Source organism: Rhinopithecus roxellana, chromosome 2 (assembly GCF_007565055.1).
Source record: "Rhinopithecus roxellana isolate Shanxi Qingling chromosome 2, ASM756505v1, whole genome shotgun sequence".
Taxonomy (NCBI): Eukaryota; Metazoa; Chordata; class Mammalia; order Primates; family Cercopithecidae; genus Rhinopithecus; species Rhinopithecus roxellana.
Window position 1 is genome coordinate 75,934,111 of NC_044550.1, and position 26,544 is coordinate 75,960,654.

A 26,544-nucleotide genomic window follows, 5' to 3' on the forward strand; every position below is an offset into this window, starting at 1 on the left:
TTGATCAACTTCCATAGCTTCCCAGGTGCGTACTCAAGATAATCCTGGCTTTTGCTTGGTTTTTAATCAGCGTTTTTGCCAGGCCACCGTTTCAAGATACTAAACGTAAACTGTAAGAGAAGTAATTAGATGCTGAATGGTTTGGGCAAAGCCTAGAACAGGCAGTTGCTGGGCAGCCCGAGGAAGGAACCCTGTGTGGAGCTGTGGAGGGCAGTCGGCCCTGAGTGATTCCTGAGTGCTGTTAGGAGTGCTTGGAACGGTGGGCCCAGTCATTTTGGGTCTCGACTATTGGGGTCGTCATCCAGCATTCTAATTATTAATGTGAAGGTGTTTAATTGCAGCCCGACCGTTTTCCTTATGGTCACCACTCTTAGGAACTTGAATTGTGATCTGCCTGATTGCTTTAGAAGTGTGTAGTAATTGGTAGTATTAAGGGTGTACATATATTCAAATATATTTGTGATTAGCCCACTTGTGGGTTTTTTTTTTTTCTTTTTTTTTTTTTTAGAGGAAGTCTCGCTCTTGTCGCCCAGGCTGGAGTGCAGTGGTGCGATCTTGGCTCTCTGCAACCTCCACCTTCCAGGTTCAAGCGATTCTCCTGCCTCAGCCTCCCAAGTAGCTAGGAGTACAGGCACCTGCCATCACGCCTGGCTAATTTTTGTATTTTCAGTAGAGATGGGGTTTCACCTCGAACTCCTGACTTCAGGTGATCCACCCACCTTGGGCTCCCAAAGTGCTGGGATTACAGGTGTGAGCTACCACGCCCAGCCTCCCACTTGTGTTTTTTAGGAAAGTAAAGGTATTACCAAATGGGAGTTCACATACTACTACTGTATTTCAGAAATCTAAATAATCTGAATTCTCTGGCAGTTCTTTAAAGGCTGTTTATAAAGGTAAGAAGAGTTATATTCTTATACAGTAAAATAGCAGTGAGGTCTTAATAATAGTGGTACAAGAAATTAAGACATCCAGTTCTAAATGTATGTAAAAATGTGCTTAAAGAATTAGTCGGTGGCAGGGGATGGGGTGATGTTGCTAAATGAACACTAGGCAGAAGAGATAAAGCTATTTTGATGTGCCTGTTAACTGTATGAATTCTGTAATTTGTGTGTTGCATTGAGAATGATGGCTGGCCCATTGCAGTGGCTCACGCCCAATCCCAACACCTTGGGAGGCTGAGGTGGAAAGATCACTGAAGGCCAGGAGTTTGAAGCCAGCCTGGGCAACTTGGTGAGATCTCGTCCCTATTTTTTAAACTTCTTTTTTAATAAAAAAAATGAAAGGAGAATTACTGTGTCTGTGAAAAGTGAATTGTGAGCAGAAGCCAAATATGTGTGGAATCAAATCCAAAATTTCGAAACACATAAAATTAGACCCGAAGCCAATTTGAGTGCCAAAGAGAGTTCAGCAGAGGTTTTGTCAAGATTTGGCCCTTTTCAGTGTCTTACTTGCCACGTGGGTGAATTATTTGTGCTGTCTAGCCTTAGGAAATAAGCTTTGAATATTGAGCTATTACGAATGTTTGAAAATCTTTTTAAAGTCCTGAATAGCAACTCCTATTAAGGCATAAAACTTAAGTAGATGGTTTGAAATCCTGGAAATCAACATGTATTTATGTATGAAAGGAATTTTTTTTTTTAATGCTTGATACTCAAAAATTAAAAAGTGAATGTGAATTAGCTGAGTGTGGTGGTGTGCACCTGTAGTCCCAGCTACTTGGGAGGCTGAGGCTGGAGAATTGCTTGAACCTGGGAGGCGGAGGTTGCAGTGAGCCAAGATCGTGCCACTGCACTCCAGCTAGGACAACAGAGCGAGACTCCGTCTCCAAAACAAAAAAAAAGTGAATGTGGTGAGGTGTGGTGGCTCACACCTGTAATTCCAGCACTTTGGGAGGCCAAGGTGGGTGGATCACTTGAGGTCAGGAGTTCAAGACCAGCTTAGCCAACATGGTAAAACCCCATCTCTACTAAATATATAAAAATTAGCCAGGTGTGGTGGCGTGCCACTGTAATCCCAGCTACTCAGGAGACTGAGGCAGGAGAATCGCTTGAACAGGTGAGGGGCAGAGGTTGCAGTGAGCTGAGACTGCGCCATTGCACTCCAGCCTGGGCGACAGAGTGAGACTCCATCCTCAAAATGTTGAATGTTAGGCCGGGTATGGTAGCTAATGCCTGTAATCCCAACACTTTGAGAGGTTGAGCTGAGAGGATTGCTTGAAGCCAAGAGTTCAAGACTAGCCTGGAAACAAAGTGATACCCCTGTCTCTACAAAAAAAAAAAAAAATTCAATTACCCGGGGTTGGTGGCATATACCTCTAATCCCAGCTGCTTAGGCTGAGGCGGGAGGATTGCCTGAGCCCAGAAGTTAGAGGATGCAGAGAGCTATGATGGCACCACTGCGCTGCAGCTCCAGCCTGGGCAATGGAGTGAGACCCTGTCTCCAAAAAAACAAGGGGAATGTTAAGTTGTTTCTTAAAGTAGGTGAGAAACAATGAGACTTTTTACTCAGTTATTCTCTCATTTTGTTTTTTGTTTGTTTGTTTGTTTGAGAGCTGGAGTGCAGTGGTGCAATCATGGTTCACTGCAACCTCCACCTCCCGGGCTCAGGTGATCCTTCTGCCCTAGCCACAGGCACATGCCACCATGCCCAGCTAATTTTTTCTTTTTTTAATTACGTCTAGAAAAGGATCTCTCTATGTTGCCCAGGCTACTCTCAAACTCCTGGATTTAAATGATCCACCCACCTCAGCCTCCCAAAGTGCTAGGATTACAGGCTATTCCCTCATTTGAAATTGGCATAATAAGAGTATCTGCTTCCTAGGATTGTGATGAGAACTGAAAATATAGTTAAAGTTCAGGAGGCTGGGAAGTTCAGTCAAAGGGCTGGCATCTGGTAAGGGCCTTGTTGCTGTGTCATGCCATGGCTGAAGGTAGAAGGGCAAGAGAGGGCTGAACTCGCCCTTTTATAAGAAACCCCCCACCCCTGCAACAGCACTGTGTCTCCCCCACCACCATATTGGTATTAAGCCATTGATGAGAGCCGTGCCCTCATGACCCAGACACCTCCCATTGCCCAGCTCCCAACACTGCTGCTTTGGGGATCAAGTTTCTAATACATGACCTTTGGGGGACATGCATTCAAACCATAATAAAGTGAGGAGAAGAGAAAGGTGCCCCTCAATCTTCAGTATTCTTTAGTTTACAAATTTAAATACGTAGACTTACTATATTATAGTCCCTAGGTAGTTCTTAGTAAGCCTTGGCACTGTGCCGTAAGTATAAAAATAATGCGTAAAGTCTTATCTAGTATTTACTTTGTTATTAATTCCCTAGTCCTGGTTTGTTTGCTGTGTTGTTGTTGGGACAGGGTCTTGCTGTGTCACCCAGGCTGGAGTGCAGTGGCGTGTTCACAGTCACAGTTCACTACAGCTTCAAACACCTGGGCTCAAGTGATCCTCCCTCCTCAGCCCCTCAAGAAGCTGGGACTACAGGCACATGCCACCACACCCAGCTTATTTTTGTGTTTTTTGTAGAGACACAAAAAGCATGTTCATCATGTTGCCTAGGCTGGTCTCAAACTCCTCGGCTCAAGTGATCTGCCCACCTTAGCCTCCCAGAGTGCTGGGATTACAGGCGTGAGCCACTGTGCCCAGCTCATGTTCTCCTACTTCTCTGGCCATGTCATTTCATGTTGCTTTTGCAGATTTCCCAGATCTCAATCCTTTGATCTCCTTTCTAACTCAATTCAGTCTTTTCTGTACATTAATATCTCTAAATGTTTGTTTCCAGTTTGTAACTCTCTCCTGAATGCCAGTCATCTAATTGTTGAACTCCTATTTTCTGTAAACCCTGTCAAGTCTTCCTAACCACTGTAGTTAGCAATTCTATCCTTCTGGTCACTCAGCTGGAAATGGTGGACACTTTTTTTTTTTTTTTTAAGAGATACACAGGGTCTCGCTCTGTCACCCAGGCTGGAGTACAGTGAGTGGCATGATCATAGCTCACTGCAGCCTCGATCTCCTGGGCTCAAGCAACCCAGTTCAGCCTCCCGAATAGCTGGGACTACCGATGCACACAACTACACCTGGTTAATTTGTTTTTGTTCTGTTTTGTTTTGTTGTAGAGACGGGGGCTGCCAATGTTGCCCAGTCTGGTCTCGAACTCCTGACCCAAGCGATCCTCCTGCCTTGGCCTCCCAAGGCAGTGTTTTGATTACAGGCATGAGCCAGCACACCCAGCCTTCAGGCTCCTTTTTGACTGCTCTTTGTCACAAATCACATCCAAGTTATCAAAACTTGTTGGATCCAACTTTAGATTTATTGAGAATCCAACCACTTTCACTGCTGCCCGCCCAGTTCACCCCTGCTATCTCTTGCCTAGATTATTGTACATTTCCTCAAATGAGTTTCCTCCTGTCTGCCCTATGTTCCTGTAGTGTAGTGTATTTTAAATATATCAACCAGTGATATTTTAAAAATGTCAATCAGATTCTCCTCTTGAGTAGAATTCTCCAGCTGTTTCCATCTCTGATAAAGGCCAAAGTCTTTAGACAGACCAGCAAGGCCCTACCCGATCTGCTCCCTCTCACTGCTTTTTCTCTGACCTCATCTCCTTTTATTCAGACTGTTCACACCACCGTAATCCCCTCTGTTTATCAAGCTTGCTACACATGTTCCTCAGGGGTTTTGCACTTGCTGTTCCCTCTGCTTGGAATGTACTGTACTATCAGGCCTCCAGTGAGGCTATTTCCTTACCCCTTCCCAGTGTCTGCTCAAATTCCATCTTTTGGCGAGGCCTCCGTAAGCGTCACATATCCAATAACAGCTCCCTGCCCACAAGCATTCCCTATTCCACCTTTTCCCTTTATTTTTCTCCAAAGCACTTTTCATTATATGACAGACTACACACAGATATATATATATATATATATATATGTTTGTATACAGGATCTTGTTTGTCTGTCCCCACTACAAAGAACAGAAGCTCCATGAGGGCAGAGATACTCATCTGTTTTGCTCAGTGATATATCTCCAGGGTAGTGTCTGGTACACAATAGGCACTCAAACTTTTTTTTTTTTTTTTGTAGAGAGATACTTAATTTTTTTTCTCTAGAGAGACAGAGTCTTGCTGTGTTGCCCAGGCTGGCCTCAAACTCCTGGCCTAAAGTGAGCCTCCTGCCTCAGCCTCCTGAGTAGCTGGAATTATAAGTGTGAGCCACTGTGCCTGGTTCCAACTCAAAGATTTGACAAAAAAATGAACGAACAGCCATTTGTGTCTGTGGTTTGAGTGGGGCAGAAGATGAGAGTGGCTACCCATGGTGGGCCAAGTGGTATACTTGTCACAAATCAGAGCTTCATATCTAAATCCTATTTTTTTGAAGTCCTTTTCTAGTTACTCTTATCCATCCTGATTGTTTTAACTCTTACTATACCCTAGTGATTCTGCATAGTTAGCACTCAGTTTTTCTCTCATGAATTCATGAGTATTAATCTTTCCCCAAATACTTGCTAATTTTTTGAGGGAAAATATCAGCACATATTTTATTGGCATAACTCAAATTGCAGGGAGCATAGAACAGCCTGGCGCAGGGGAGTCCCTCAGTAAGCTGTCTAGAACAAGGGTGGATGAGTGGAAATGTCTTTCAGGACCATCTGTATCTCTCTCTCCTAACTTCATGATCATTATGCAACAGACTAATGTTTCCCAGGTACTTTAGTATTAGAGGGCTTGTCCTGTGTCATGTTGTGGTTAAGTACTCTGGCAGGCAGTGTTGCATCAGTCCACCTTGGGGAATATCTTCGGGTTTCCTGTAAGGTCTAAGGGGGCAGAGACAAGACTGTAGTAAACACTTCCTAATGATTCCTCTCTACCCAGGCTCTTATTCAAAATGTCGCCTAATAATACCTTTCTCAGATGAATTCGTCTACCGCAAAACAAGGGCAAAAGGGCTATGTCAATACAACTTGAAAGGCAAATTGCAGTGTATTATTCCATATATGAGTAGTGTTATCACACCTGACAAGAATTATTCATTGTTTGTGAAATACAAGAATAGAAATTCTGAATGAAATATCTTTTTTAATAATAATAATTATTGTTTTATTTTTGTAGAGACAGGGTCCCTCTCACTGTGTTGTCCAGGCTGGCCTCGAACTCCTGGACTCCAGGGAACCTCCCGCCTCAGCCTCTGAAAGTGCAAGGATTACAGGTGTGAGCCACCCCGCCTGGCCCAACTTTTATTAATAGGAAGATATGTGTCTCTAGTGCAAACAGTAGGGATGAGGAACATAGGAACATAGATTTGAAAAGTTTTCCCTGTTCTAACCCAGATGCCTTTTCCACCTGATCTTGGAAAATTAAGATCACGTAAGCCCTCATTTTAAAGAGAAGTAAGCAGATCTTGGCTGGGTATGGTGGTGTGCACCTGCAGTCTCAGCTACTCAGGAGGCTGAGGTGGGAGGATGGCTTGAGCCCAGGAGTTGCGGCTGCAGTGGCATTCCAGCCTGGGTAACAGAGTGAGGCCCTTACAAAAAACAGGCCCTTTGGAAAAAAAAAAAAAAAGGCTGGGTGCGGTGGCTCACGCCTGTAATCTCAGCACTTTGGGAGGCCAAGGTGGGTGGATCACTTGAGGTCAGGAGTTTGTGACCAGCCTGGCCAACATGGTGAAACTCTGTCTCTACTAAAAATACAAAAATTAGTGGGGCGTGGTGGAACACGCCTGTAGTCCCAACTACTCGGGAGGCTGAGTCAGGAGAATCACTTGAGCCTGGGAGATGGAGGTTGCAGTGAGCCAAGATCACACCACTGCACTCCAGCCTAGTGATGGAGCAAGACTCTATCTCAAATAAATAAATAAATAAAAATTTAAAAAGTTAGATAAGGCCAGGCGCAGTGGCTCAAGCCTGTAATCCCAGCACTTTGGGAGGCTGAGATGGGCAGATCACGAGGTCAGGAGATCGAGACCATCCTGGCTAACACGGTGAAACCCCATCTCTACTAAAAATACAAAAAATTAGCCGGGCGAGGTGGCGGGCGCCTGTAGTCGCAGCTACTCGGGAGGCTGAGGCAGGAGAATGGCGTGAACCCGGGGGGCGGGGCTTGCAGTGAGCTGAGATCCGGCCACTGCACTCCAGCCTGGGCGACAGAGCGAGACTCTGTCTCAAAAAAAAAAAAAAAAAAAGTTAGGTAAGCAGGTCTAGAGAGTTGTGGCACAGCTAAATAGTCATAGAACTGGGACTAGAATTGCTCTTTTGAGGCCTTAGAATTTGGCCATGCTGCAGTATATCCTGCATCTCACAAAAGCTTAGTCTTCTGTTGAAAACCACCAAGAGGTTCTGAGGCCAAATAAGGTAGATGACCAGATTTGATAATCTGCTATTGGTTCAAAATGAGCTGGCTTTAACAAGAATGTTTTCCTTGAGAATTGTATCTAACAGCCTATTAAATGCATTTCAAAAACTAGATCCCCCAAAAGACAACAGGGAATGACAGACTATCCCATTTGATTCATCTCATATATGCACAGCAGTCTCAGAATGGCAGTGCCAATATCACCACTACTAATTATGATCACTTAGTCATAATTGCTAATTATCGCTACAATGAAACTTATGGAAAAAGTTTAACATTTTTAAATTGAAGATGCTTTTCTCATTCTGCCACCTCCTTTTTTGGGGTATTAAATCTTCGTGTTCATTGTTGGGCCCTATAGCCGTTACATACTGAATTCTCCCTGACAGTCTCCTTTAGAATTGATTTGCTAAGTAGCTCTATGTTTAGTGCTCTGTACCAGTTCTTATACCAGTGTTTCTGGTCATTTTGGTCTGAAGCTTGTTCCCTAGTTCTAGGTATGGCAAATTTCTTTTGAAGAAGGCTGCATAGTAAATATTTAGGCTCTGTGGGCCAAAAATGGTCCTGTTAATGTATTCGTGAGTGTGTGTGTACTTAACACATTTTTTAAATGTAAGTCATTCTTAGCTTGTCGGGTGTGGTGGCTCATGCCTATAATCCCAGTACTTTGCAGGGCTGAGATGGGAGGATGGCTTGAGCTCAGGAGTTTGAGACCAGCCTGGGCAACATAGTGAGACTCCATTTAAAAAAAAAAAAAAAAAAGCCATTCTTAGCTTGAGGACTGTACAAAAGCACCAATCCTTGCACTAGTAGATTCCTCATAGGGGGCTCTTGGAGACAATATTCTAGTTTTGCTGGATATAAAATCCTTGGCTTACACTTTATATATGTTAAATATGTTACTTCATTTTCTTCTCACATAAAACATTGCAGTTGAAGTCTGATGATAATCTGATTTTTTTTTAATAGTCCACTTGGTGTTGGTCATTCTGGGTTGATACTCAAGTTTGCAATGTGTTTTTTTCAATATCTACTTTTTAAGTATTGTCTTGTTTTTAGAAGTTTTCTTGGTTTATTTTGCTCCCTTTCGTTGGTCTTCATCTATAAGAACTGCTATTACTCATATTTTGGGTCTTTGCTCATTTTTAGTATTTGTCACTTTCTCCCTTTTATTTAAAACAAATGCAACCCTTAGTTTGACTCTGATCTTTTTCTCATTTCTTTTTAATTTTTATTGCTAATTCTTTTTGGTGTCTCATTTCTGAGTTTTCTAATTCTGATTTAGGTTATTCTTTCATGTCTTCTTCTTTTTTTTTTTTTTGACGGAGCCTTGCTCTATTGCCCAGGCTGGAGTGGAATGGTGCCATCTCGGCTCACTGGAACCTCCTCCTCCCGAGTTCAAGCGTTTCTCCTGCCTCAGCCTCCCGAGTAGCTGGGATTACAGGTGCCCAACACCATGTCTGGCTGATTTTTGCCTTTTTAGTAGAGATAGGGTTTTGCTGTGTTGGCCAGGCTGATCTCGAACTCCTGACCTCAGGTGATACACCCGCTTCAGCCTCCCAAAAAGTGCTGGGATTACAGGCATGAGCCACCATGCCCAGCCTTGTATCATATTCTTAAAGACTTAGCTCACTCTGCAATAGGATGCAGTTTGATTTGCTTCCTGGGCACATGTTTCTGGCATGCTTTCACTGTCTGATACTGTTCTATTCTTTATTCTCTTCATGTGAAATTGGTTTTTCTAAATTTTTAGAAGGAGTGTGGTTCAGGATTGCTTTTCTGATTTCACATACTTCTCAAATGTTTGACTCCCATTGGACACTATCATCCTTCTTTCTCCACATTCACTTTTGTAAATGGTAGTTTTTTCATATAACCACCCTAAAACTCAGCTTGGCAAAGATAAAGGCAAAGGACTGTAGGGCAGTCCTATTGAAAGTGAGTTCTACATCAAGCTAGTAGTCTGCCCGGAGCCTGATATGTGTCAAACATCACTGTTTATTTCACATGTAAAATATAAAATATACCCATGGTGTCCCTGGGAGTTTGCTGTGGTTCCCTGGGACGTGTTAGCTCACAGTTTCGGGATCACAATCTCAAGTGATGCCGATATTGCTAATCAGGAGACCACACTTGGATGTTTGGCTGTTTTTGTTTGTTTTCCCCAGAAAACCTACAGGAGGTTAAAAAAAAAAAAAAAGTACAAGAAGAAAGACTTTCAAAACTTGTACTGCCAGGCATGAAGACAGTTTCTTCCTTTGGACCCATGTACTCAGGCGGAGATCAATTAAAATGAAATTATTGAAATCAAACAGTTTGGAAGCAGTTGTGTGTGTGTGTTTGTGGGAGCGCATGCTTGCTTGCGGATGCACACACACCTGCCATGTTTGTTGGGAAAATTAGTATGTGTTTATTTGCTGAAGTCTAGCTTTCTTACTGGAGGGAAAAACTACTTTGAGTAGACAGGAAGGAACAGAAAAAGCATGCTTGCATCCTCATTGACCTTAATGTTCTAGGACATTTGGTGGTAAATATTTGAATTTCCTTTGTAACCTGCCACAGTTAATTTGATTGACTGCTAGTTTGAGATGTGGTTGATGAACCTGCCAAATTTTATAACGAAAACTTTATATAATATTTACATTTATAAAATGTTTATATTTTATAAAGAAAACTTTGTATCTTTCAAGAGAGGGAAATCCAGATTGCCTGGTACCCACATTTATCATACACAGAATCTTGGACGTTACTCCCAGTAAAACGTGCCCCTGATTTATACTATAATGAAAATAAAACATAGTTGACCTCTAAAAGCAATCAACTGCTTTCAAGTGAACTGTCACATAATGCTAATTAGTTGAAGATTATGCTCTATTCTCCTTAATGAATTATAAAAAGCAAAACACTAAAAATTACTCGGGAAGATAAAGTAACTGGTGCTTCCTACATTTTTCCTTGCTCTTTGTCTTTCTAGGATCCCAGGAAATGTGGGCAACTCATGAGAAGGTAGTGCCCTGGATGGAAGTTAGCTGACCAAACTCAGCTTACTCTTAACCCCTTCTGGCCTCAGCCCCTTTTCTGGATTTTAAGAAATCCAGCAATTGATACTAGATTATAGACTATACCACTCAATGAAGTTCAGAGTTCTACAGAAAGCCCAAGCCTTGATTTACACTTAACATCTAAGAGAAATGGGAAAGAATCCAGCCATTACTTTCCCCAACAGAGGGATCTGTATAGATGAAATGACCAGGGTAGCAAGCAGCCTGCTATTACCTAATTTCTCACCCAGGATTAACATTAACATGGGCTTTCTAACATTTCACTTCTTACAAACTAGTCTTTTTTTTTTTTTTTTGAGACGGAGTTTCGCTGTGTCGCCCAGGCTGGAGTGCAGTGGCGCGATCGCGGCTCATTGCAAGCTCCGCCTCCCGGGTTCCCGCCATTCTCCCGCCTCAGCCTCCCAGTAGCTGGGACTACAGGCGCCCGCCACCTCGCCCGGCTAGTTTTTTGTATTTTTAGTAGAGACGGGGTTTCACCGTGTTAGCCAGGAGGGTCTCGATCTCCTGACCTCGTGATCCACCCGCCTCGGCCTCCCAAAGTGCTGGGATTACAGGCTTGAGCCACCGCGCCCGGCCATTTTTTTTTTTTTTTTTTTTTGAGACGGAATCTCACTCTGTCGCCCAGGCTGGAGTGTGCAGTGGCAGATCTCAGCTCACTACAAGCTCCGCCTCCCGGGTTCACGCCATTCTCCTGCCTCAGCCTCCTGAGTAGCTGGGACTACAGGCACCTGCCACCAAGCCTGGCTAATTTTTTGTATTTTTAGTAGAGTTGGGGTTTCACCGTGTTAGCCAGGATGGTCTCAGTCTCCTGACCTCGTGATCCGCCCGCCTTGGCCTCCCAAAGTACTGGAATTACAGGCGTGAGCCACCACGCCCGGCCACAAATAGTCTTTTTTTTTTTGTCTTGCTATGTCACCCAGGCTGGAGCGCAGTAGAGTGATCTCAGCTCACTGCAACCACCATCCCCTGGTTCAAGCGACTCTCCTGCCTCAGCCTCCTGAGTAGATAGGATTACAGGCACACACCACCACACCCGACTAATTTTTTGTATTTTTGGTAGAGACGGGGTTTCGTCATGTTGGCCAGGCTGGTCTCAAACTTCTGATCTCAAGTGATCCACCCAACTCAGCCTCCCAAAGAACTGGGATTACAGGTGTGAGCCACCATGCCCAGCCTAGTCTTCTAAGTTCTTATTAAGATACATAGAAAAAGGAATGTAGATTTTGTTAAGCCATGCTCTTTTTTTAAGACTGGGTTTATAAATTACAAAGACAAATCCTAGGTTAGAAGAGGCCATCAAGATCAAGGTATTTCTTCCTTAAAAGGATGAGTTTTCATTGTTAATCAGAGGCTAGTTTTAATGGTAGTACTTAAATTAACTGTCCTAGTAGAAAGCTGGAACCTGGAAACTCCTTTATTCTGCCTCTGTAGAAATGGCTTTATATGCCAGGCGTGGTGGTTCACACCTGTAATCCCAGCACTTCGGGAGGCCAAGGCAGGCGGATCACCTGAGGTTGGGAGTTCCAGACTAGCCTGACCAACATGGAGAAACCCCATCTCTACTAAAAATACAAAATTAGCAGGGGGTAAAGGTGCATGCCTGTAATCCCAGCTACTTGGGAGGCTGAGGCAGGAGAATTGCTTGAACCTGGGAGGCAGAGGTTGCAGTGAGCCGAGATGGCGTCATTGCACTCCAGCCTGGGCAACAAGAGCGGAACTCCGTCTCAAAAAGAGAAAAAAAAAGAAATGACTTTATACATGAATATGGCAACAGTTGAGCTCCTGGTTTCTGTGGACAGTAAATGTTTATCTTACAGTTGTGCTGGGCGAGAAGTCAGGAAAAGGAGCTGAATGTGTAATTGTGATTTCTTTTTCCGTAGCGTGTTCCATGGGAACCGGTACAAGCAGACTCTATAGTGCTCTCGCCAAGACACTGAACAGCAGCGCTGCCTCCCAGCACCCAGAGTATTTGGTGTCACCTGACCCAGAACATCTGGAGCCCATTGATCCTAAAGAGCTTCTTGAGGAATGCAGGGCCGTCCTGCACACCCGACCTCCCCGGTTCCAGAGGGATTTTGTGGATCTGAGGACAGATTGCCCTAGTACCCACCCGCCTATCAGGGTTATGCAGTGGAACATCCTCGCCCAAGGTATGCCCGATGCTTCTGTGCCTGTGCAGTCAAGTTTGCTGTGACTGCCTTTCTGCTTCTGCACATCCTCAGGTCACTGATGTATGTGGAAGGAAGAGGTGTGGGCAGATGGAGGTGTAGAAGGATAGGGTGACTAGAACAGCATGGAGAGCTCCTAGAAGAGGTTAAGACAGGGAGTCATCTGGGTTTTTTGTTGTTGCTGCTGTTTTTTGAGACGGAGTTTGACTCTTGTTGCCCAGGCTGGAGTGCAATGGCGCAATCTCAACTCACTGCAACCACCGCCTCCCGGATTCAAGTGATTCTCCTGCCTCAGCCTCCTGAGTAGCTGGGATTACAGGCATGCGCCACCACACCCAGCTAATGTTGTATTTTTAGTAGAAATGGGGTTTCTCCATGTTGGTCAGGCCGGTTGCGAACTCCTGACCTCAGGTGATCTACCCACCTCGGCCTCCCAAAGTGCTGGGATTACAGGTGTGAGCCACTGCACCTGACCTGGTTTTTACAATTAAAGCAAGTAACTCACGGTTTATTCTTTACACCTTCCATGTTTGTGGACTATCCAAGAACAATGAAAGTCTGTCTACTTCCCAGCAGATCCAAATTTGAAGGACCCTACCTTTTATTAGACAGTTGAATATAACAGCCTCAAACTTTCTGTTGCCCCCAGCTTTCAGTCCATAGCACCACAATACCATTTGCAGGGAAGAAATTGGGTAACAGAACTTTATGCAGAAAATGGCAGCTCTGTGTGGGTGGTGGGGAGTCTAGGTATTTTTGTGGCCATATTATTCATACTTATTTATGTAACTTGAGAACAAAATGATGTTGCTTCAGTTCTCTATTACTTTGTGGCCAGGCGCGGTGGCTCACGCCTGTAATCCCAGCACTTTGGCAGGCTGAGGTTGGCAGATCACCTAAGGTCAGGAGTTCAAGACCAGTCTGACCAACATGGTGAAACCCCATCTCCTAAATATACAAAAAGAACTAGCTGGGTGTGGTGGTGCGTGCCTGTAATCCCAGGTACTCAGGAGGCTAAGGCAGGAGAATCACTTGAACCTGGGAGATGGAGGTTGTAATGAGCTGAGATTGAGCCACTATACTCCAGCCAGGGGGACAGAGCGAGACTGCGTCTCAAAAAAAAATATATATATATATATATACACGTGTATATACGTGTGTGTGTGTATGTGTATATGTGTGTTACTTTGTTATGGTAGAAAGGATTTCTTTCCTGGGTCTGCCAAATTAAAAAACAGATGTGTCAATCAACTTTATATAGCAGTTGAGATTTTAAGAAAAACAAGGGCCTGATTTTTTTTTTTTTTTTCCTGGAAAACAAGAGGAGATTCCGTGACTTACCAATATTAGATTCTTTTTCCATAAAATAAGTCCCATTCATTCTGAGTAGTGTCTATAATAGTCAGGGTTAAAACTAATACTTGGCGTTAAATATTTGGTGTTTAAGAAAAGCAAAAAAAAAAATTTTTTTTAATTGACATTTATTTCATTTGACATAGCTTAGATCCCTGGGACTGCAAAGCAGTTTCCTTAAGTAAGATCTTGATATCCTGGAATATAGTTACATGAAATAGTTCTGAAACAAAAGATCTGTTGTGTGCTTCATCCACATAGTGAGAGGTGATTTAGTTTGGATGGGGTAGTACAGTTTGGACAGAGAACCACTCCAAGCATCTGAAGCAGAGGAAGCATTCTGAGGGTCTTGAGTGATGCCAAACCTCTTGGGTACTTTGAAGTATATGGTTCTGTAAGAGCTGACAACTGACTAGCTTTTTCTTTTCAGCTCTTGGAGAAGGCAAAGACAACTTTGTACAATGCCCTGTTGAAGCACTCAAATGGGAAGAAAGGAAATGTCTCATCCTAGAAGAAATCCTGGCCTACCAGCCTGATATATTGTGCCTCCAAGAGGTGGACCACTATTTTGACACCTTCCAACCACTCCTCAGTAGACTAGGTTATCAAGGCACGTTTTTCCCCAAACCCTGGTCACCTTGTCTAGATGTAGAACACAACAATGGACCAGACGGCTGTGCCTTATTTTTTCTTCAAAACCGATTCAAGCTAGTCAACAGTGCCAATATTAGGCTGACAGCCATGACACTGAAAACCAACCAGGTGGCCATTGCACAGACCCTGGAGTGCAAGGAGTCAGGCCGACAGTTCTGCATTGCTGTCACCCATCTAAAAGCACGCACTGGCTGGGAGCGGTTTCGATCAGCTCAAGGCTGTGACCTCCTTCAGAACCTGCAAAACATCACCCAAGGAGCCAAGATTCCCCTTATTGTGTGTGGGGACTTCAACGCAGAGCCAACAGAAGAGGTCTACAAACACTTTGCTTCCTCCAGCCTCAACCTGAACAGCGCCTACAAGCTGCTGAGTGCTGATGGGCAGTCAGAACCCCCATACACTACCTGGAAGATCCGGACCTCAGGGGAGTGCAGGCACACCCTGGATTACATCTGGTATTCTAAACATGCTCTAAATGTAAGGTCAGCTCTCGATCTGCTCACTGAAGAACAGATTGGACCCAACAGGCTACCTTCCTTCAATTATCCTTCAGACCACCTGTCTCTAGTATGTGACTTCAGCTTTACTGAGGAAACTGATGGACTTTTATAAATACTTGCTTTTGTCTTTTTAATCACAAGAGTCTTAACGGGATGTTTCAGGAAACAAATAGGATAAGACAATGCCAGAGGAAGGATAGAAACATGGGAAGTTTCTATCGTTTCATTTTCTGTTTCCAGCATGCCCTTGGAAAATACTCCCTTTAGTTCACAGATCTTTTCAATTAAAACCTATAGCAAAAAAGGTGTTTGCACTCCAATTTTGGCTTGTATTGTTTTCTTTTCCTTGATATTACATTTTGATCATTTAAGGGCATTAAATTGGTTTGTTTTGGTCAGGTGCAGTGATTGCTCATGCCTGTAATACCAGCACATTGGGAGGCTAAGGTGGGAGAATCACTAGAACCCAGGAGTTCAAGTCCAGCCTGGGCAACATGGCATGAGACCCCATCTCTATTTCTAAAATAATAAATTTGGTTATTTTGAAGCTTTTTCAGTTTGAGGATGCTATAAAAACTCAGACTTGCTTGAATCTTCCATAATAGTATGTAGGAGCAATTTCTCTAAACAGCATTTTAAGTTATTTGTGGGTTTTTAAAATGTCAACAATATGCATGGCAATATTTATTTTTTATATCTTCATATAAAATTAAGTAAATAAATTATAGCATTATGAACATTTTAGAACCATGCAGGAGAAGTTATAGAGAAAGTAATTTATGGTAATTTTCATAAAGCTTTAAAATATTTTCATTTGGGCTGTAACAAAATGAGTGCAAAGGAACTATTTAGCCTGGAGGGGCTTTTGTTATTTAAATGTCAGATTTCTTTGATACATTCTTCAAAAATAATCCTTGTGCTGCCTCTACGTTCCCTGTTACTGTGTTTCTTGAAGAGATTCCAATTAGTTTTCAATTATTTAATCAATTAGTTTTCATTATTGTATTGCTGTTACATATTTAAACTTTGCCATTGGAATAATATTGGTATACATTTGATATTAGTCACTCGATGTCATCATTATTTGTATTGGAATATGCTATTCACAATAGGTTATTTAGAAGCCGTATGTTGCAGTGGCCAAGAGAGTCAGTAGGACCTTCTTTTCAGAGATAGGAAACTTTCTAGAAAGCCTGTTAATGGGCTTTCATTGAAATTTCCTAAGATAGCCAGATACTATGATTCAAAATATCTAGAAAAAAGAATGTAAAAAAAACCTGGGTCGGGTGTGGTGGCTTACGCTTGTAATCCCAGCACTTTGGGAGGCCAGGGTGGGTGGATCAGCTATGGGGTCAGGAGTTCGAGACCAGCCTGGCCAACATGGTGAAACCTCATCTCTACTAAAAATACAAAAATTAGCTGGGCTTGGTAGCGGGTGCCTGTAATCCAGCTACTTGGGAGGCTGAAGCAGGAGAATCGCTTGAACCTGCGAGGTGGAGGTTGCAGTGAGCCGAGACCGCACCATTGCACTCTAGCCTGGGCAACAAGAGTGAAACTGTCTCAAAAATAAAAAACAAACAAACAACCTGGAATTCTCTTCCATCAGAAATAAAAGTACAAATTACAGGTAAAGCCTCTTCCAAACAAAATAACTTACTGGTAATAGATATTTTAATTTGTGAGTTGTAAATACATAAGATTAATAAATGGTCTTTTAAAGCTAGTGCTTTTAATGTCTTTGTAGTCCAAAAAGAATCTGGGAGTAGATTTTCTCCTTTAATACTGTTTTATCGTAATGACCCACATATATCCATTCACACACAGAGCCTTCACTGTAAAAGTGAACGAAGATAGATCTGTAGCTGCAAGTTGACGGCACTTACGCTCTCTGTGTATATGGTAGCTGCAACAACATCCACTGAAATGGATCCTTCATTCTGTAATAGAACCACTTTTAAAACAAATGAGGTTTTCAGAAGTAACATAGTATGCACACAATTTTGGGGCTACTGGAAACAATGACAAGCATGAGAACATCTACCAAATGTAGAATTGGTTCAGATTTTAGCATGACTAATTGCTAGTCATCTGTTGTTGAGAACAATACTGATTTGAATACTCATTAGTGCAGATACATTGTATACCTACCCCCAAATATTTCAACCTGAAGAGAAACCATGGCAGCCTTAAGTAAATAAATCTGGAGGAGAATGAAAGTCAATGTTTGAGTTTTAAGTGTTGTCTGCCAACAAAATTAACAGGGTATGAGTTGAGAGCAGGCATATGGGTGCATGGGCATGCCACTGGACAAAATCGGTTTTGGAAACACCAACATATGATTGGTATGTTATTATGAGTTAAGGGGATTGGAAAAAATCCATAGTGAAACTGAGTTATCCTTGCTAGTTATCACTGCAGGAGATTGAATCCTTACTTCACTGATGCATTTGCCTAAAGTATTTATGTTCTGTGAGTTACCAGGAACTGAAAAAGAAAAACAGTCATATGTGAGCCTTCTATGTAAGGATTTTTTAGTAGTGTATAAATCTTCCTAGGTTGCTTTTGTCTTTTGAGACAGGGTGTTGCTCTGTCATCCAGGCTGCAGTGCAGTGGTGTGATCATGGCTCACTGTAGACTCTACCTCATGGGCTGCAGTGATCCTCCCACCTCAGCCTCCCGAGCTGCTGGGACCACAGGTACATGAAACCATGCCCGGCTAAATTTTTTTATTTTTTGTAGAGATAGGGTTTCACCATGTTGCCCAGGCTGGTCTCAAACTCCTGGGCTCAAGTGATCCCTCCTACCTCCACCTCCCAAAGGGCTGGGATTACAGGCATGAGCCACTGTGCCCCACCCCAAGTTGCATGTTCCATGCATAGATCCCTTATTCCATCCATATGTACCGTTCATTCTGCTTTTCCTATTATACCCTATGTACTATTTTGTTTCTGGTTTTTATTTTTCTATTTTCCCATTTACTGTTTTGTTACTGAGTCTCAAGGTAAATTGCAAATTTGAAGAGGGAGTAGGAGCGGCATGAGTTTTGGTTTCCTTCACGCCACATTTCAGTAGGTACCGTATGTAGTACATGGTGGTAGTAATGACTGACTGAATTGTTAATTTAAATAAGGCATTATGGTGTATACATATGATGAAATTAACATTTGAGTTCCTTTGACTAAGAGCTTTATATAGGGTCTTAAAACTATAGACGGGCTCAAAAGGTCAAAATAGTTTGAGCAAAGTGATAGCTAATAAATAGTAGCTGAGTCAAGATTCAAACCCAGGTCTATCTTGACTCCACAGTACTTGCTTCTTCCCCACCACCGTTTCTCTGGCTTTGAGTGAACACAAATGGAGAACAGACGTTGCAGTGTAGCAAGAGATTTGTTAAACATGGTCAAATGGTCAAACGTGTAAGTCAAATACACATGCAGTATCATACATACAGTATTAGACTACAAGAAAGATTGGTGGCTGAATACTGGAATATAATGGATTTCCAGTGTTTTGTTGTTTTGTTTTGTTTTTAAGATGGAGTCTCACTCTGTTGCCCGGGCTGGAGTGCAGAGGTGCAATCTCAGCTCACTGCGACCTCTGCCTCCCAGGTTCAAGTGATTGTCCTGCCTTAGCCTCCCTAGTAGCTGGGATTACCACCATGCCCAACTAATTTTTGTATTTTTAGTAGAGACGGGATTTTACCACGTTGGCCAGGCTGGTCTCGAACTCCTGACCTCAACTGACCCACCCGCCTCGGCCTCCTACAGTGCTGGGATTACAGGCGTGAGCCACCACGCCTGGCCCGGATTTCCAGTATTCTGATACAGTAAAGTCTAGTTTTGTCCAAAGTAGAACATTTGATACTGTTTGCATACTTCAATGGTAGTTTTTAAAGGAAGCAGTAGGCCGGGCGCTGTGGCTCAAACCTGTAATCCCAGCACTTTGGGAGGCCGAGACGGGTGGATCACGAGGTCAGGAGATCGAGACCATCCTGGTGAACACGGTGAAACCCCATCTCTACTAAAAAAACACAAAAAACTAGCCGGGCGAGGTGGCGGGCGCCTGTAGTCCCAGCTACTTGGGAGGCTGAGGCAGGAGAATGGCGTAAACCCGGGAGGCAGAGCTGGCAGTGAGCTGAGATCCGGCCACTGCACTCCAGCCTGGGCAACAGAGCGAGACTCCGTCTCAAAAAAATAAATTAATTAATAAATAATAAAGGAAGCAGTAAGAACAGCTACTCTGGTATTTCAAATTAAAGGCAAAAATTGATGCAAATATTCTGTATTCAAACCATTTTTAAAACAGCCAAGATTTATAATGAAGGGAATGTTGCATATAGTTACATATATATGCATTACTCATTACTTATCATATGTGTTAGACTTGAGGAAAGATTCCCAAGAATTAAATGCTAAAAAAGAGGTAAAACTAAAACATGATTTCAGTTTTAGAAAAGGCATCCAAGAAATGAATGTGCATACGTAAGAAGCTCTCATCAACTCTTTCTTTAAAATGACATGTATAAAAATATAGGACAGGCAGACTTTTTACCTGGAGTGCATAGATACTAGGAAGAGATTTCTGAGCCATGGTCAAACACCAGAACGGCAAAGGCCTGAAACTAGGGCATGTAAAATAAGAGGAGGGAAAAGCAACATGTCAAAGGGCACAGGCTGTAACTGAAAAGACTTAGCTGTCACCAGTGTGACCCTGAATGAGCTGCTCCATCTCTAGAGTCTAAGTTTTCTCCATAGAGTATATTATTGTATCTGCCCTCTCAACCTCATGGATTTGTGAGATCTGTAAAATAATATAAATTTTAAATACACATTGTAAGTCAGAATAATAATGGCTAAGTTTCAAAACAAAAAAGGGAAGGGCCCTCTGTATTTCATGTCATAACAACCCACTCCTAATATTTTCACCAAAGAGAATAACCCTTCAATTTGAAAGGGCAGAACTAATACTGTTTATAGAAATTTAAGCCCAAAATAGGCAGAAGGGCTGACTGAATGGCGAAAGATTGGTTGGTTGGTCTTTTCTACCCAGTTGTTCCTCTAGGCAGATGTGAGGTTGTGGGCTACTGCTTAGGTTCTTCAATTTCGAGAGGTTGTCAGTTGTACTTTCATTTGTAATGTAGAAAGATCTGCCTTTGAATGACAAAACAGAATACCCACAACTGCAGCCCCTTGTCCCCATATTTCTTTGGAAAACTCAATTCTGGGAAAACATTCATGTAAGATTAGTCACGCAGACAGCAAAACCCTTCTTGACAGAATGCTAGGCAAAGCCTTGCGTCTCCTAAGCATCTGGTAAACTTGGACTGTATGAATCTCAACTGGTTAACTTATCTTTATTGGCTGCCAATATATTCAAAGCCAGTATATAGCTGGATTTTAATGACTGTAACACTTTACAGCATATATTCTGTGTATTAGTTTTCTTTTGTAATTTATTTGAAATTCTTTTTCACTGAAATTTCTTGTACCTGTTTATTTTTGTTGACTTTCATTTGTTCTATATGTAAACTATCTGAAACTCTTGTAGCAATAAAGCAGGACACTGATTAAATATCTTGCCACATTAAACAGGGTCAGGCTTCAAGATCCAGACAACTTGCACACAAGAATAGAAACTTGCATACACGTGGAAATGGGCTGGGTGTGGTGGCTCATGCCTGCAGTCTCAGCACTTTGGGAGGTTGAGGTGGGTGGATCACCTGAGATGAGGAGTTCGAGACCAGCCTGGCCAATATGGCAAAACCCTGTCTCTACTAAAAATACAAAAATTAGCCGGGCATGTTGCAGGTGCCTAATCCTACCTATTCCAGGATGTGAGATGGGAGTATTGCTTGAACCTGGAAGGCAGAGGTTGCAGTGAGCTGAGATCAAGTCACTACACTCCAGCCTGGGTGACAAAGCTAGAGCTAGACTGTCTCCAAAAAAAAAAAAAAAAAAAAAAAAAAAGGAAGAAGGCATAAGACTGGACATAAGGAACATGTCTGACATCTGATTCTGGTTTCCACAGAGTGGGTGGTAAGCCTGCTGAGAACACCCAGCAAAGTTCTGCAATATTTAAAAAGTCAGTTTGTGGGAAAGGATTATTACATGATAGAACACACTTAATCAGAAGCTAAGCTTGTTTCCCTCCCTGCAACCCCCACCCCCACTTTTTTTTGGATGGGAGTGAGTGGGGTTTCAGGCTAAAACTCAACTGGGAGTCAGAGGGTGAATTCTTTGCAGGTCTGCCACTGACTATCTGAACCGATGAGTCAAAAGTTTTCCTTCATTTGTAATAAAGGAATAATCTCTAAGTTTTCTTAAAATTCTGATTTGAATTTTAAATTCAAATCAGAATTACTGCTGCCACTGCCCAAAAATATTTGGGAAAGTTTTTTTTGTTTTTTTTTTTGTTTTTTTGTTTTTTTTGAGACGGAGTCTCGCTCTGTCGCCCAGGCTGGAGTGCAGTGGTGCGATCTCAGCTCACTGCAAGCTCCTCCTCCTGGGTTCATGCCATTCTCCTGCCTCAGCCTCCCAAGGAGCTGGGACTACAGGCGCCCACCACCACGGCCGGCTGTTTGTATTTTTAGTAGAGATGGGGTTTCATCATGTTAGCCAGATGGTCTGGATCTCCTGACCTCGTGATCTGCCCACCTCGGCCTCCCAAAGTGCTGGGATTACAGGCGTGAGCCACCGTGGCCAGTGGGAAACTTTCTGGAACGGCTTCCATATGTTTTATGAAGCTCTTAAAAAATTTGTGTCAATCTCATAGCCACATCTCCATTTGAACCAAATATGACATTACCTAGCTTGATTCACATCACATTAACTTCAAATGACACAGTTCTTTTTAAAACTAAAATCTTCAACAGGAAATTTGTCTCTATTAAATATATGTAAAATTTAGATCCTCCTCTAAAAAGCCATTTAAAAGTATTTTGAATGGTAACATTATTAGAATTAGCATATAGCTTTCCAGAGTAATTTCTCTGAAGAGACAAGGCACATTAACTTGATGTACTGTTTCATAAGACTCTTATAGAGTCATCCCAATTAAAGACATGTCAAATGTAAGAAAAAGGCTTTAGAGTTGATAAAATACACAGTATGTAGGTTTTTCAAAAGCCATTTGTAATAATATATCTCAGACTACCTTTTTCCATTTTTGGAACACTTGGAACACAGAACCCTAAATGTTAAAGCTTTCCTTATTGTAACTATAAGGCAGTGGTTCTAAAATGTTGCTGCACAATGAAATCACTTAGAGATATTTTAAAAACAAAGATGCCTGGCTCCCTTTCCCAAACACTGATGTAATTGGTATCAAGTAGAAGCTAAGACACAGGCTTACGAAAAGCTTTCCAGGTATTTCTAATGTGAGGCAAAGTAAACACTGGATTCAAGTGAATTAGTGTCCTACAACTCAGAAGTAATTTGGAGATTATATAGATTCGTATTTTTCCTTTTTGGGCAGTGACAGTATCACTTACCTGAAATAGACAAGTTTCTCAAAGTTAAGATACAACAGTGCAGGCCGGGTGTGATGGCTCATGCCTATAATGCCAGTACTTTGGGAAGCCGAGGCAGGTGGATCACCTGAGGTCAGGAGTTTGAGACCAGCCTGGCCAACATGGTGAAACCCCCTCTCTACTGAAAATGTAAAAAATTAGCCGGGCATGGTTGTGCATGCCTGTAATCCCAGCTACTCAGGAGGCTGAAGCAGGAGACTCATTTGAACCCAGGAGGCGGAGGTTGCAGTGAGCCAAGATGGCACCAGTACACTCCAGCCTGGGCGACAGAACAAGACTGACTCAAAAAATAAAGATTCTACAGTGCAATGGATGTGAACAATTATCGTGGGAGAAAGTAACTCTGCTGCTAGTTTACAGCCTATTTATAATTCACAGCTTTGTTGTCTTTGATATGCAGTATTTTGCATTAAGCAATTATGGGGGGTTTTTTTGTTTTTTTTTTTTTTTTTTTAGATGGAGTCTCGCTTTGTCGCCCAGGCTGGAGTGCAGTGATGTGATTCGGCTTACTGCAACCTCCGCCTCTCAGGTTCAAGTGATTCTCCTGCCTCAGCCTCCTGAGTAGCTGGGATTACAGGCGCCTGCCACCACACCCTGCTAATTTTTTGTATTTTTAGTAGAGAGAGGCTTTCACCGTGTTAGCTAGGATGGTCTCGATCTCCTAACTTCGTGATCCACCTGCCTCGGCCTGCCAAAGTGCTGGGATTACAGGCACGAGCCACACATCCGGCCAAGCAATTCTGTTTTACTTGTATTTTCACTTTGGAAGCTGTGATGTACTGTTTTTTAGTCTTGAACCCAAAGCATTACTACTGAGTTGCAGTGTTAAGAAAGACAGTTGTGGGTGCTCAAATAAGTCTCCCTGCTGCATGTGAGTGTTTCAAAGGTTTGGAGGTGTGACGCAGATAGGAAGCAAATCAGTGCCCTTGTAAAGGGTTAGCAGTATCTTATTCTACCATTAGGGCTGGCATCACAGTGTACTGAGTTCCTACAGAATATGTTTTAATTATGGGGGACGGTGACTGTAACAAAGGGGTTGAAGACTAGATGAATCACAACCACTGAAGACTTGCAGTACTGTGAATGGTTAAAAGCTACAATAAAAGGAAAAGTTGCTTTGATAGCTGTGGAACTAAAGGGTTACTCTTGCCTCCCAAAAACAAAGTGCTCTGTAGTACCCTCATAAAAGTAGGATAGGAGACTTAAAGCAAAAGCATCATAGGAGACCTTATAAATAACCCCAAGGCCAAAATTTTGTCTTTAGTTTGTCTTATTAGAAATTAGACATGACTTGTTAATGTGATCAGAAATGTACACTCCCGAGTGTATGCTGTGTCAGACACACCAATGTACCAAGTGCCCCACCCCTTACATTCTGGCTTCACCACCACACCTCACTGGAACTGCCCTCTCATTGTCAGTGGAATCTCAGTGGCTTTTTCTTTTTTTTTTTTTTTTCTTTTTTTTTTTTGAGACGGAGTCTCGCTCTGTCGCCCAGGCTGGAGTGCAGTGGCCGGATCTCAGCTCACTGCAAGCTCCGCCTCCCGGGTTCACGCCATTCTCCTGCCTCAGCCTCCCCAGTAGCTGGGACTACAGGCGCCCGCCAGGTCGCCCAGCTAGTTTTTTGTATTTTTAGTAGAGACGGGGTTTCACCATGTTAGCCAGGATGGTCTCGATCTCCTGACCTCGTGATCCGCCCGTCTCGGCTTTCCAAAGTGCTGGGATTACAGGCTTGAGCCACCGCGCCCGGCCGGCTTTTTCTTTAGCCTGATTTGCCTTTCTTTTTGCACTTGATGTTGGCGCCATATCCTGAAATGTTACCTTATCTGTCCTGTTTATTCTCTATGAATAGTCCTTGACTTCCGTTGCTGATTCTTTTTTTTCTCCCCCAACCTATCTTTATATACTTTACTCTTTCTAGTCTTTAAGTTCTGAGCTCACTCACAGATCACTCCCCAACCTGAATGGTTTCCACGCCTATTTCAGAAACTTTTATTTTGATGTCTGTCACCTCGTATCTCAGCAAATAAAACTGAACTCCAACATAGGTGAAGGAGGAATGGGTTGTTCAGAAAGAAGCCATCAATGGATGGCTCATGAGGTATGAATGCCTAGAATATTTGGAAAAAAATAAAATATTATAGCCCAGGTAAGTCTAACAGAGAAGTAGCAAGAGAATGAAGCTTGGGGAGATAGGCAGAGCCCAGATCAAAGGACTTTAATTGCTATGCTTAGGCATATCTTTTTAGCAAGAGATGCCACTGAAGAATCTGAAGCAATCACAAAGGTTCGTGACTGATGAAAGCTGCATTTAGAAAGCTTTCAACTGGTAGACTGGAGAATGGATTAGAAGGAAACTTGGTGAGACAAAGAAAGACAGGGAGGATGGAAGAGAAGGTATTTAGAAGGTACCATGAGTAGAAATGTGGTTAATGATTAGAGGAGGTAAAGTATCTAGGATGGCCCCCAGGTTGCTTCTAGCATGAGTAATGGGTTGCTGGTATTATTTACTGGGCTAAGAGAAACAGATTTTTTTTTTTTTTTTTTTTTTTTTGAGACGGAGTCTCACTCTGTCGCCCAGGCTGGAGTGCAGTGGCCGGATCGCAGCTCACTGCAAGCTCCGCCTCCCGGGTTTACGCCATTCTCCTGCCTCAGCCTCCAGAGTAGCTGGGACTACAGGCGCCCGCCACCTCGCCCGGCTAGTTTTTTTTTTTGTATTTTTTTAGTAGAGACGGGGTTTCACCGTGTTAGCCAGGATGGTCTCGATCTCCTGACCTCGTGATCCGCCCGTCTCGGCCTCCCAAAGTGCTAGGATTACAGGCTTGAGCCACCACGCCCGGCTGAGAAACAGATTTTGGAGGGAAGAGAGCTCAATTGGATACTCCGGAAGAAATAGCCAGTGGCAATTAGATAAACCCACCTAAGACAGAGTAGTGCCTGCTTCAGCAGCACATATCCTAATACTAGACCAATACAGAGATGAAACACAGCCCCCGCGCAAGGAGGACACACAATTCCATGAAGCATTCCAATGGAAAAAAAAAATCGACAGCGTCAAAGTCTAGGCTTTAACAATAGATTTGGTAGTAAAAACCACAGGCATGGGTGAGATTATCTAACAATTATGTTAGTGAAATAATAACAGTAAACGTCCAATAAGAGTGTTTTCTATGTGCCAGACACTAGTTACAAATCCTTAATATATTAACTCATTTAATCCTTAAAACAATTCTATGAGGAAAAGAAGCCCATAGGCAGAAAGAACAAAGAAAAATTAAGTTGGTTAGGCAGGAAGTAAACATGGGAAACCAAATGAGTTTTGAGAAGTAGGCATGAGATTAAGTGAACCAAAGTGTCTGTTTAATTTGACAACTTGTTATTGGAGATCTCACGGAGAACTGTTTCTAAGCAAGAATTCAGACTGCAGGCTATTTGAAGAAAAAGAAGGGACAGAATGATAGGCTATTAATTGTTGCAGCAAGGAGACCAAGTAGGTGTAAAAGGGAGATGCTGAGTACAGGAGGAAGGGCACCTCCTTCCTGAGACAGGTGGTAAGGATGGATGTTGGAGTAAGTAAATCATCTGTAGCAAGGGGTCCAGGAATGGAGGGAATTCACAGCTCATGACCAAGTTCTCTGTATAGAGCTATACTGGTTATCTGGTGAGAAAGGTAGTGAAGGCTGGAATTGTTGCTGGAAAGTGACCTAAAGAATAAACTGATAGACTACTGATCATAATTTAAAGATCTAGTAAGGCTGGAAAATGTAGTAGCATCAAGCCAAGGTTATGTGGGCTTTTTTCCCTCTAATAGACTGGACACAAAAAAGCAACTATAAATTATGTTGATTTATAGTTTGAAAGGTCTGAGATTAAAAGCCAAACATTAAAAGGGCAGGAAGGATGGGGGTGAGGCACGTCATTGATAATTTC

The 26,544-nt window shown here is 42.7% G+C and overlaps 1 protein-coding gene and 1 non-coding gene across 2 annotated transcripts in view; both read left to right on the forward strand.

Annotated features, from left to right (window-relative positions):
* Positions 1 to 16,037, forward strand: part of NOCT (nocturnin) — a 32,092-nt gene extending 16,055 nt beyond the window's left edge. The window contains exons 2-3 of the mRNA XM_010353497.2: positions 12,292 to 12,561; positions 14,363 to 16,037. Coding sequence (XP_010351799.1) covers positions 12,292 to 12,561; positions 14,363 to 15,198 — 1,106 coding nt within the window. The 3' untranslated portion in view covers positions 15,199 to 16,037. The remainder of the gene's footprint in view (positions 1 to 12,291; positions 12,562 to 14,362) is intronic.
* A 9,510-nt stretch (positions 16,038 to 25,547) lies between these two features.
* LOC115896123 lies at positions 25,548 to 25,652 on the forward strand. The gene has a single exon (XR_004056083.1). It is a non-coding gene; the product is annotated as a U6 spliceosomal RNA (small nuclear RNA).
* Positions 25,653 to 26,544: the final 892 nt, after the last annotated feature.